The sequence below is a fragment of the Spodoptera frugiperda genome, chromosome 4, assembly GCF_023101765.2.
Source record: "Spodoptera frugiperda isolate SF20-4 chromosome 4, AGI-APGP_CSIRO_Sfru_2.0, whole genome shotgun sequence".
Lineage (NCBI taxonomy): Eukaryota > Metazoa > Arthropoda > Insecta > Lepidoptera > Noctuidae > Spodoptera > Spodoptera frugiperda.
Window position 1 is genome coordinate 7361270 of NC_064215.1, and position 12570 is coordinate 7373839.

The window sequence follows — 12570 nt, forward strand, 5'->3', positions numbered from 1 at the left end:
CAGTAGCACCTCGAGCCGTGCGACGCGGTCGTGCAGCGCGGAGAGCGCGGCGCCGTACTCGCGGTGCGCGTCCCGCAGCGCGCTAAGTATGTATGTATTACTCACCAGCAGTAGCACCTCGAGCCTTGCGACGCGGTCGTGCAGCGCGGAGAGCGCGGCGCCGTACTCGCGGTGCGCGTCCCGCAGCGCGCTAAGTATGTATGTATTACTCACCAGCAGTAGCACCTCGAGCCGTGCGACGCGGTCGTGCAGCGCGGAGAGCGCGGCGCCGTACTCGCGGTGCGCGTCCCGCAGCGCGCTAAGTATGTATGTATTACTCACCAGCAGTAGCACCTCGAGCCGTGCGACGCGGTCGTGCAGCGCGGAGAGCGCGGCGCCGTACTCGCGGTGCGCGTCCCGCAGCGCGCTAAGTATGTATGTATTACTCACCAGCAGTAGCACCTCGAGCCGTGCGACGCGGTCGTGCAGCGCGGAGAGCGCGGCGCCGTACTCGCGGTGCGCGTCCCGCAGCGCGCTAAGTATGTATGTATTACTCACCAGCAGTAGCACCTCGAGCCTTGCGACGCGGTCGTGCAGCGCGGAGAGCGCGGCGCCGTACTCGCGGTGCGCGTCCCGCAGCGCGCTAGGTATGTATGTATTACTCACCAGCAGTAGCACCTCGAGCCGTGCGACGCGGTCGTGCAGCGCGGAGAGCGCGGCGCCGTACTCGCGGTGCGCGTCCCGCAGCGCGCTAAGTATGTATGTATTACTCACCAGCAGTAGCACCTCGAGCCTTGCGACGCGGTCGTGCAGCGCGGAGAGCGCGGCGCCGTACTCGCGGTGCGCGTCCCGCAGCGCGCTAGGTATGTAGGCGTGTATTACTCACCAGCAGTAGCACCTCGAGTCGTGCGACGCGGTCGTGCAGCGCGGAGAGCGCGGCGCCGTACTCGCGGTGCGCGTCCCGCAGCGCGCTAAGTATGTATGTATTACTCACCAGCAGTAGCACCTCGAGCCGTGCGACGCGGTCGTGCAGCGCGGAGAGCGCGGCGCCGTACTCGCGGTGCGCGTCCCGCAGCGCGCCGCTCCACCACTCCTCGCGCGCGCGGACTAGGGCGCGCGTACGGCGCCACTCGCGGAGGGCGCGCCGAGCCTGGAACAAAGAAAAAGATTTATTTAGCACGCTGAAACAGTCACCTCCTTCATAAGCGTTCTCTACCCTCCGGGAATACAGATAACCAAATAAGTTATTAGAGCTCCGACTAGATTTATGACTACTGTGACACCCAAAGTTTTGTTGTGGTTTCAAATCTGCACCCTGTATAAAGACGACCCTATGACTGACAGGTGACTGTAAATAGTCTACAAATGTTGGCCAAAGACCCAAGTACGACTTTACACTCTCGTTTAGGCGTGGTTTCTATTCTAGAACTTTTCTTCCCCGCCTAGTACCACTTTAGCTTACCGTTTTCCTATTAGCCACTTTAAAAGAAACATCGATAATAACATACTGGATGAACTTAAGGGCCAAATTAAATCTACCTTTAACCGACAAGCATGCATGAAAAGACTGATGACTGTTGATGAAGCGAAAGAAGTGTGTAAGAACCGTGGCAATTGGCGTTCCATTGTCTCTGCCTACCCCCATGGGAGATAGGCGTGGGGTTATGTATGTATGTATGTATGTATGACCTTAAGCTTTCTTTGACTAAATCGAACATTAATATTCGTGCATTCAAATATAATTAAATTACAGTTTAAAATGTAGTTTATTGACTGACCTTATCGTATTTCCGCTGCGCCCGGTGCGCGTTGTCGGCGGCAGTGGAGAGTGCGCGGCGCAGATGGTCGTCGGGCGCCCGCGCCTGGCACCAGTCCCGCAGGCGCGCGCTGATCTCCTCCGGACTGCCGCCGCCTGACTCCATGCCCACCAACTGTAGTATAAACAGAGTTCAATAAACAACATGTACATAACTTTAAGTCTCTGGCTGCCAATAGAAAACTTTTAAAGGCAAATCCTCGGTTAACATCGGTCATCGGTGACCACCACGGCGTTCAATGTTTTAAGGTGCTCAAGATTATAAACAATTTTTGCTTACGGGGTTGAGACGTACAAATAAATCAGCGTTCCTGTACATTTCATTTAACTCTACATCTTTGCTGAGTGATTTGGTGGGCTACAAAATAAGTTGTTTTGGGAATAAAATCACATGTGCCAAACATAATGGGTTAATTAAAGCTCAGAAGTTATGCAAATGTGGGCTTTGTATAACTTCTTTAGCTTCCATCATTAACTTGGGCGTATAAATCGGTTATTAAAATACGAACCTCTTGTAAGAAAGCCCTCAGTTCATTGATTTCCGGGTGTCTAGCTTGTGCAGCGGACGTGTCTGCAGGCGCGGCCTGGTTGGAGTCCTCTTCCTCGGCCTGCTGGCGACGCTGACGCTCGCGATTGGCCCTGAACATCATATTATGTATAAAAAAAATCGTCTACCAACGTTAAGGACGACATGTCGGTTAGACGTCGACTTTTGGGACAGCCTGTATTTTTAAGTCGTAGAGTTATTTATACATATTTACTATTTATACTTTCCTTGTCTATAGTTTTGAGAAAATTAGGTCCAATTTCGACAGAAAACTCACCCTTATAAAAAGCATTACAGTAACTTAAAAACTGGTGTTTGTAAGAATGTGATATTCTGGTACTGAGAAACTTCAATCACAAACTACTAGATATAATAATAAAAAGTAGTGTACCTTTCCTCCCTCTCCTTGTCTGCAGCAAGTGACTGTCGTATGAGATGTGCTACTTCACTGTTTTCAGGGTCCTTCTCACGTCCAATGAGGAACTTTACAGGCCCTGAAGTGTTTCTTAATACAGACGCGGCGTATGCTTGCGTTACACCCACCTAGATATACAAATAATGCACGTACATTAGCGTTTAATTCCTCACATGTATGGCACATTGACCCATTTATTTACCTGTAGATGCATAAGAAAAAGCAAGAACTACAGAACGCCACCTACTACGATGATATTACTATAAGTTAAAGTTTCACATCACATTGGTGTTACTTCTTACTGGTGATAGTAAGTAACACCTGGTTAGGCTTCCATTTCTTTTCAAATTTTTATTTTTAAATGTAACTACATACTTAAAAATAACGTAGTGTACTCACCAAGCTCTTGCCATCGACCTCAATAATTTGGTCGTTGACTTGTATGCGTCCGTCTCGCGCGGCGGCGCCACTCTCGGTTATAGTCTTCACAAATATTCCTAACTTCTCCAACCCAGCGTCCGCACCAACACCCATACCTGGAAACATTTGAATTTCGGAATTTACACTCGATCAATTTTTAAATGGATACTTTGTCGATATAGTAAATATCCTTGTATGTTAATTATGTCCCACTACCTTGTAGTGCACAAGCTTATATGAATGTATAAATATTGCACACCTGGTAATATGTTGGCACTTAACGGTTTTCTAGTTTACCTGCTTGTTTAGTTTTCTTAGTTTACTGACCAATGAACCATTGTTTTACGTGCGTGAGAGAGTGACTACAATAATGGTATAATGACATTATGAACTTAACCTCTCGCATGAATTGGAAATAAATAGATTAATATGAGTAAACAGTAAAACCTATAGTCAATTTCGCATTTTTTGCAGATGTGCCAATATTTTTTTTTTATTGTAAATGGGCCGACCTTGCCGCTATCTCACCTGATGGTAAGTGATGATGGGGCCTACGATGGAGCACGTCTTCTCATAAGCACCTATTCACTCGGGCTTTGAAGACACCCAGGTATACCCATCTGGAAACACAGACTCCGGCAAGGAGTTCCACTCCCTAGCAGTTGCACAAGGTACTGAAGCGAAGCCTTCGTGCGTGATATATTACTAGGTGAGCGATATGTCTGAGTACATAATTAATTACTTTTAGAGTAATTAAAGAGTGAGAGGGTTTATTTTTAATCCTCTTATACATAACAGTCCGTCATATTTACATTCCAAAGAGTGAGTTAGTTACCGATAATGGAGAGTCCAAGTCCATCAGCCCCCTTGACCAAGTCTACGGGGAAGACGTGCATCTTCTCGACACGTTTCTCCAGCTCGTACTCCGCACTGGCGGCCACGGGGTCAACGTCCTCGTTGCGTCTGTCGTACTCGCGCACCGAGTGCGTCGAAAACACGCGCATTGGATTCGTACTGAAATTAAATAATTCAGGGTCCATAATTGTTACCTACCAATTGTTTACCACATAAGTCTACATTGTGGAATGCAATAAAGAATTGAGTATTGAGTAAATACGCAATTCTTAGATAAAAATAACAAAGCGAGACCACTTTTGTTTATATATTTTATATTATATATTGTTTATATCTCGTAATCGAGGCTTAGGTACATAATCCGAGATAAAACTACTTTTAAAAAGACCGACTTCAACACACGTATTAAAGTGCGAACCTGCATTTTCTTATGTCGGGTGTTATACCTAAAACCTTCTGCTAAGTGTGAAAAATACTATGCTGAAAACCGTGCACAAACACACATACAGGTTAAACTGAGAACATGCTTTTTTTTTAGTCGGTTAAAAACGAAATATAGAATATTTCGTATATATATTTAAGCATTTTGAATCAATTTCTTAACCTTTTTTAATTTTCTTTTATATGTATCGAGTTTTACTTATACTTCGACTAGTCGGTGTCTGAATTTAAAGTATTATATTATATAACTAGACATACCTGAATTTAACTTTGGTATTTTTCTTGACAAATACTGGAGGGTAATAATCATCGTCTTCATCTTCTTCAATAGGCGGAAGTCCGGCAACCTGAAATATTATCAACATGAGTACGTTTATCGATTTAAATTAATGGATGATAATAAAACCAGTCGTTTATTGCACAATCAATGTTCTAGATCAGAAGATGTCGTAGTAGATAATGTTTGAAGTGAAAGCTATAGAGTGGCATTCATCCAAACATGTTTTTGGTCAAAAATAGTAATTTTAGAAGAAAACTTAGTAAATGATAACATATTTCTGACTAGATCAATAACTTTCACTAGATCATTAGACACAAACTAACACACTATGGCAACAGCATTCCACTAGTACCAGCGTGTATATAGGGAACTCGGTATGGGCCGGCCCCTATAGGTGATGATGTTGATTATCAGGATCGTTTTAGTGAGGTAAGAATCCCGCACTCCCTAAAACACTAGTCACCACCGTACCTCAGTATAGAAGTGTCCATCTTCGAAGTAGTGTATGCCGTTCTCCTCGCCGAGCTCGCGCAGTTGGTGCGGCGGGTAGTGGTCGAAGACGGTGGCGGGCGCCGCCTCGGGCTCGGCCGGCTCGGGCGCCGCGCGCCGGTCCCCGCCCGCCAGCCCAGAGTCCGCCTCCAACGACACAAACTCGTAGCTCTCGTCCACTGACTGCATGCTGCAATTTATTTACGTTTCGTCATATTAATATAAGCTGATATATTATGTTTATACGGACGTTAGCTCAAATCTTTGTACCATAGTCTTGATACTACGATTGAGATCATTAAAGAAAGGTTAAAGGCTTTTTTATAAACTCTCCAATGAGATCAGTACATTATGTTCGGTCGCAATAGTAGAGCCCATTGATATATGCTGAATACATTGCAGAATATTAGAAAGCTATAAAGTTAACCGGTTTGGTTGTAGCAGCAACAGACTAAAGTTTCATTAACATTTCTAGCATCAATTTAGCTGTAGCGGGTTTTAAAACCGTTGAAAAAGAAAGCTTACTAAAATATCTTAAATACATAGAATATAGCAATAAAAATAAAATTACCTCTCGTACGAGAGCACAGACTGGTAGCTGTCGTTGAGGGAGACGCCATTGTCGTGCGGCAGCGCGTGCGGCGACAACATGGCGACGATCTCCTGCGCCTGCTCGTCCGACAGCAACGCTTCTTGTCTACACAACACACCCACATGTTACCTAGCCACTTAGTACGTATACTACTACATATTATAGCTTCATTTACTAAGTAAGTACTTCTAACGAGATTAAAATATAAAATATTATGCAAATTGGTAACTTAAAAATCCGCCGTTTATAATGAAAAATGTGATATTATTATCATCCCTGACGAGTTCTGGTAATGTAAAATACTTAATCGACAATCAGTCATGTATGTAAATCTATGTACCTAGTACCAACTGTTAGTCTCATTGCCGACTAAAAAATTAATTGGAAAAAGATCATGACAAAGTAAGATTTAATTTTGGTTGAATAAATAATTAAATTGTTCATTTTAAATCTGGTGAACTGATGCTCATGTATATGCTACATATTGTGTTCTACATGTAGCGCTTTCACTAGAACCACACGATTTCCCGATGTCTTTAAAGCGTAAAATTAAACTCTCAAAGTGAAAATAACATTTTTGTGTAGACTCGTTAAATAACTATACCTAGCAAATGAGTTTATGCAATACATAACAAATAACAATATTAATTATTTTAAGTAGATATATTACTTGTTTTATTTTCTTACGTTCACTTTCGCTATTCCAAACTAGCAGAACAAGCAAAAGTATGTAATCTTTTTTTGTAATTTAATACATGTTCCTGAGTGCTATACGTTAAAAAAAGTAATCATACTATATTTCGTCTACATACTTATCTCTAGTGACATAGGTGTACTAAAATGGATACAAGTATAGAGTACAGAGGAGCACATTCAGTAAGCATTCTACAATACTACTAATAGAAGATAACGACGGTTGCACAAATGCCCCGAGCTTACCTAAGTTTTTTCTCCAGAATACTGCAAATATCAGGCAATAATGAAGCGTTGTGCGGACAGGCAGCATGCAAATGATAAAAATACGACATTAAATAATATACTAAGCTAACAACATACAAGTCCTGAAAAAAGAAAATATAGAATAGCGGATTTAACAACATTATTAAGAATTAAGATACATAAATACAAGAAATGATAAATACAGAACGCGACTTCGATATAGACATTACAAGTGCGTGGAACCATGCATTCGAGACAGAAACTTCAGATACATCACGCATATTTCCAATAGGAATTAAAATGAACCAGAAAGTAAACATTGATGAATAGCACGATTACATCGGGGAAGAAAGGTGTGACGAATATTAAACAGTTACTTAGTTCCGCATAGCGTACGTGCCTCAGATAAAGTAATTAAACAGAATCGATGTGACGCCTTATTATGTAACTAGCTACAATACGTACATACTCTTAATCTACTAAGCTACAATAGAATCAAATGCAATACTTTTTAAACTTTGCATCCGTATTTCTATTTCTTTGGTTATCTCCAAAGTTACACGTTTGAACAGGCTTAGTTATTTCGAGTCCTTGCTTTAAAAGGGGTTTTCTTGCGACAATTCTAGAAGAAAAATAACAATCTTAGGGAAAAAAGATGTACTAATATCTACTAAGTATGGAAGTGTCTCATGAAATGGTACCATGCCCTGTGCTGAACTGTTTATATCAGTCTGACAACCATCTTACTGCGTGTACAATCACAAAGCCTGGTGCTTTACAAAATAATGTGTAGCGCTGAGTTAGCCCACAGCGTGTAAATTGGAGATATGACCATACAGACTTAGACTAGTGCAACATTCAACTATATGTATAATAGGTCACCTCGAGCTGAGCAGTATCTCGGCTTCGTCGGGGGTCATGCTGTCGGGCTGCTTGGAGTCTCCGTCGGCGTCGTCCCAGCGAGCGTCGGCCGTGTCTCCCCCGCGCCCGCTCTCCCCGGACGCGTTCTCGCCCTCCGACACGCTCCATTGGCTGGTGGTCGACTTGTCGAGCACCTCTATGGAGCCTTGGCTCGCTTCACTCACTACCACGCCGGAGTCCTGTAATTGGGGTTTGGAACCCTTTAATCAAGTTCTAAGATGTAAAAATTGGGAAAAATAATGACAAGAAGAATGAATTTCAGTCATACAACTAAAGTTTGATATGATACTGGAGTAGTTTATATTCTACAAAAGCGAATATAGTTGATTCAAATTGACTGATTTCCGTGGAGCAATATACTACTATGAATTGATTTGGGTTACTGCTCCACATTTCACAATAGTTCTTCTATCTAACTAAAGCCACCCAACAAATGGGTGTATGTCTATTCACCGCATTATGTACTATAGATAAATCTAGTCCCGGAATTCGTATTCACAAGTTTAGAGATATTGCTTTCAATGTGTAAGTACCTATATGGAAAGATACGGTATGGATACAATACTGCTATAATTTGACATTTCAAAGAGTTTGGAATATACCTGCTGGAGTACGGAGAGTGTGTCAGGATCTGATCGCGCGCGCTCTGCGTCCCGTATGTCTCTGGTGAGAGGTGGTGCGGGTGGTGGCGGCTCTCTGTAGTCTGCAGGTCGTAACCGCGCCACCACCTCGGGCGAGGGCTCGTTGAACCCTCCCTCGTCCGACACGCTGGACGCCCGAGATCCACTCCGTCGCGGTATTTCTTCCGCCTCGGACGACTTGCGACCTCCGCCCGCTGTACAAATGATACGCATTTAGAACATTTCCTTTCAATAAATTGGTACGGACTTGTTAATTTATGACCTGCTGAAAGTAATCATCTCTATCACGGGCATTAGCGAAATTATATTACACATAAATCAGGACACAAGTGTCGTCGATTGAAAAACTTCGATTACAGTTTAAAGTATACTAAAAGTAGTAAAGCGGTAGTCTGTCCTATGAAAACGTCCGTGTGGCACCTAATAAATATACTGAATGGACCAGGAAACATTGAGAAAATAGACGCTGTAAGAAATTAAAGCGAATAGTTATCAATATCTACACTCTACAGAATATTTAATGGCTTATTGATGATTCGTTGTTGTATATAATCATTCGGCTCCTCATTGATTCAAATATTCGCAGGAACTTAATTCAGCAAAACTAACCTCATTGGAAACCAGTAAAATATGTATTCTTCGGAGCGAGTACGGAGTAAATTTAGGCTAATGAGCTAACTATTTTTAACGTAGATACTCTACTTCCGTAGTTCGGGCAGGTGCTGAGTATACATACAGGTGCCCAATATAAACAAACATTCAATCGCTACATGTTATTTCAACGCTAACTCAAACCGCAACTTTGGTTATATGCAGTACACACGTTTATGCGCACATTTATAAAAAGCGACGGTTTTATTAAACGCCCTTGTTTGACTCACAAATGACATTGATTCCAGACACAAAAAAAACCTAATGTTTTGGATACGTGGAACAAATATACATGTACATTCTTGATGATCTGTTATACAATAGAAATGCTTACATTGAATAAATAACAACTAAGTAGTAAATATTTCACATTATTCATACTAATATAATAAATGTTATCGTGCTCAGCACTAAATATAGGAATTTATTTGTTTACAGTTTGCATGCGCCGCAACACTTTCATTTCTAGATCTTGAGATAATTAAACAGGCATATTCTCAAAAAATAATTTATGGTAACCATTCACTGACCATTCAGCATTTATAGTAATCTATGTAACGCATGAATTTGCAGTAAACCGTTAGAACGATCACGCGATCTCTCGAGACAACGAGAGCGAGTCATGCCCACTTTATTAATTAAAACTCTACTATACTTATATGTATATTTAGATGGACCTATATGAAATTGACTGTTAAATGCGATACAACGAGGTACTTCGTTTCTCATATTAAAGAATGCGTCCACTTAAGATGCCGTTAGTTTTGAAGAGGAAATCTGGTGACAAAAGAGGGAAGCTAAAAATAAAATATGTGTATAAATAGAAGAACATTAAGACAAACACATCCCAATATCTAATTTGAGCTGAATTTTGATTTTGGTACTAACTTCTAAATGTCGGATAAACAAAGTAGAACAGTCTAATTGATTTACATGTAAATCATTTTGAAGTAAAACCCTGAAACATACAACATCGACATACAGACAGTATAAATTTGGTAACGAATCAATTTCTATACTAGGTCCACTTTAAACAGGAAAACATAAAAGTTAACCTTGTACAGTTAAGGTACACACAAATCGGTGGGTATGTGGTAAATACGAAGTCGACTTTCCAAAAAAGGCCCGATCATTTTCAACTAATGCGTCAACATGTGGAGTGGATGCCCACGCGAACGTTGTAAATTCATAATGTACTGTGTGATTTATATGGCAGATAATTATGATATTTGCGACAGATTATGGTAATATTTCTAGTAGTCTGGGTACTTGTTCATCCTACATAGAGATCTGAGAGTGGTATAATTATGACAAATTAAAAACAATTTAACTAAACGTTCTAGAATGGGCTGAAGGGAAATCATCAGCTGTCACCGTCGTGCAGATACGACTAATAGGCTGTATGCTGTCTTGTTTATTTCATAATGATACTGTATGATATATCTGTGCCAAACTACTGACTGGTCTGTTCGTAAGTTGAAAGTTAAACTACCACATCGCCATGTTTAGTTTTTTAATTGAAACAATTTTTATTAGTCTTTGTTTCGGTATTTACCTCTGTAAATAGAAATTCCCATACCTAAACGGCGCATGGGTTTATGAGTTTTATGAATTTACACATACAAACCATTTTTAATATCTGCATAACCTGGATCATCGAAACTACCAAGAAAATAACAAAATTACGAACGATTAAACTTTTTGTTCGTTAAATGAAACACGTGTGAAAATGAACACGTTGCGAAATCGCCGGCTTCAAGAGGAAGTTGAGGGTACTTGTTTCACGTCTACTCTAGGTTTTGCAACGTTAGCAGGAGCATTGGAACTTTATAGATACTTAGGTAGGTCTCCTTTCTCTACCGCCTGTTGTACTCAATATAAATATGTAATAGAATACTGAATCTATGTAAGTATGTAGGTAACCAAACCCTATTACTAAATTTTAATGCTGATATAAGTATCTTAATCATCCGAAAGTATTATGTGTGTATGTAATTTAACCTTGTTGGTACCTATTTCCAACTTCAGAATTAAGTTTAGGTTCATCAATAAACTGTGACTGAATAGCGAACCAAATTATGTTGTTTTTAAGCAAAAGTAGAACATTAAAGCAACTGACCGAGGCAACAGCCACAGAGGCGCATGTTGAGCGTGCGCATGCGACGGGCACGCGCGACACCCGCCGCATCACCGCGCCATCGCCGGCGGCGTCCCGTGCCTCCACCAACACCGACCACCCTCACGTGGACATTCACTTCCAAACGACGTATTTTGCTAAACTTATATCAACTCTAAGCCACACGCGAAACTAAATTCTGCTTTTAGTGAAAAAGCAAAGGGTAACTGAAAGCCTAAAAATAATCATTTTTCACACAAACTTTAGCTTATTTCAGCTACGTTCATTCTTTGTAGCACTAGTGAGCAACACCATAATAAAAGATTGTAAGAGAAATGTTGTCAAATGCCGGTACCTGCGCGCTTTGTAAACAAACACAGCCGCAGATAACCAAGTTGGCAACATACTAAGTTTACACGACTCATAAGAAAAATTATTTCAATTTTTGATAGCGTAGGTAGCTCACGTTAATAATTTGAAGGTCAATATTAAAAGGAATAAAATAACAGCATGCCAATTGTTCGAACAACGAAATAACCTGAGTTTTTACTAAAGTAAAGGCACATATTGTGTATTAAATATTTTATCAGGTCCGAAGCGTTGCTCAATGAATGTAATATTCAACATAGAAGCGAAAACATCGGGTTGGGCCGAAACAATTTAAAGCAAAACGAGAAAGAACATTGAGGAGCTCACAACAACATAGTAAAAGACTGAAGTGACGACACGAACTTTCTGTGTGAAGTTTATCGCAAACTGAATAAGCGTTTCTACGTAAATATCGACGAATACACTGTTGTTTAAATTCTAGTCACAAATAGTCACTGTTTTTACGTTAGAGCTTTTGCTTGTTTGATCACGAAGGAATGAGCATGAAAGGAGCACACACTTTTTTATAAGTAATTGACTTGATCTATACTACAATATACATAGTAGAAAGGGTTTGAAGACAGCAATCGATTGTCAAACGGGGACCGTCAAGTGTATAATAGTGTAGCGTATGAAGGGGAGCGCGCAGGGCGACGTCGCTCGGGTTACTGCGTCGCGACGACGGAGGCGGCGGCGGCGCCGGAGCATCTAAATCGGGATCGACTCGCAAGTCTCGCAACGACTCAAATACCTTGACTTCCTCAATATTACATTGAACCCACAGCACACGAGACCGCCAAACGTACGTCAATAGACGCCTACTTTTCTGTTTCGTATGATTTTCAATCTCAACCCTATACAGAAACAAAAGAAATTGTGTATTGACGTGTTTCGCCAAATTTAGACCCAAACGGCAGATAAAAACCATAATTTACAAAAAAAAAAAGAGTTATACCCCGAATATCTTTAGAATCCCTAATTTCCAAATTTGTTTAGTAAATTTTATTATATTATCAATAACTACGTACGTACAATAAGTAAGTACAACGTGCCTACTTTACACGTCAATAACAATTTTCTTATAGTAGAGATAAAAAGG

At 41.1% G+C, this 12570-nt stretch overlaps 1 protein-coding gene across 20 annotated transcripts in view; it reads right to left on the reverse strand.

Annotated features, from left to right (window-relative positions):
- The window catches only part of LOC118272816 (neurabin-2), a 33143-nt gene that overhangs the window by 6688 nt on the left and 13885 nt on the right, over positions 1-12570 (reverse strand). For 11 of the 20 annotated variants that reach the window (XM_050707900.1, XM_050707896.1, XM_050707893.1 and 8 more), the window contains 13 exons: positions 8297-8529; positions 7656-7894; positions 7282-7395; positions 6774-6794; positions 5814-5939; positions 5225-5432; positions 4732-4820; positions 4013-4191; positions 3157-3293; positions 2734-2885; positions 2305-2434; positions 1758-1910; positions 974-1129 (listed from right to left, as the gene is read on the reverse strand). In XM_050707900.1, the coding sequence (XP_050563857.1) occupies positions 974-1129; positions 1758-1910; positions 2305-2434; positions 2734-2885; positions 3157-3293; positions 4013-4191; positions 4732-4820; positions 5225-5432; positions 5814-5939; positions 6774-6794; positions 7282-7395; positions 7656-7894; positions 8297-8529 (1937 nt within the window). Of the gene's footprint in view, positions 1-973; positions 1130-1757; positions 1911-2304; positions 2435-2733; positions 2886-3156; positions 3294-4012; positions 4192-4731; positions 4821-5224; positions 5433-5813; positions 5940-6773; positions 6795-7281; positions 7396-7655; positions 7895-8296; positions 8530-11105; positions 12151-12570 lie in introns of those variants that run through there. The other 9 variants (XM_050707909.1, XM_050707902.1, XM_050707897.1 and 6 more) reach the window with 6 other exon arrangements.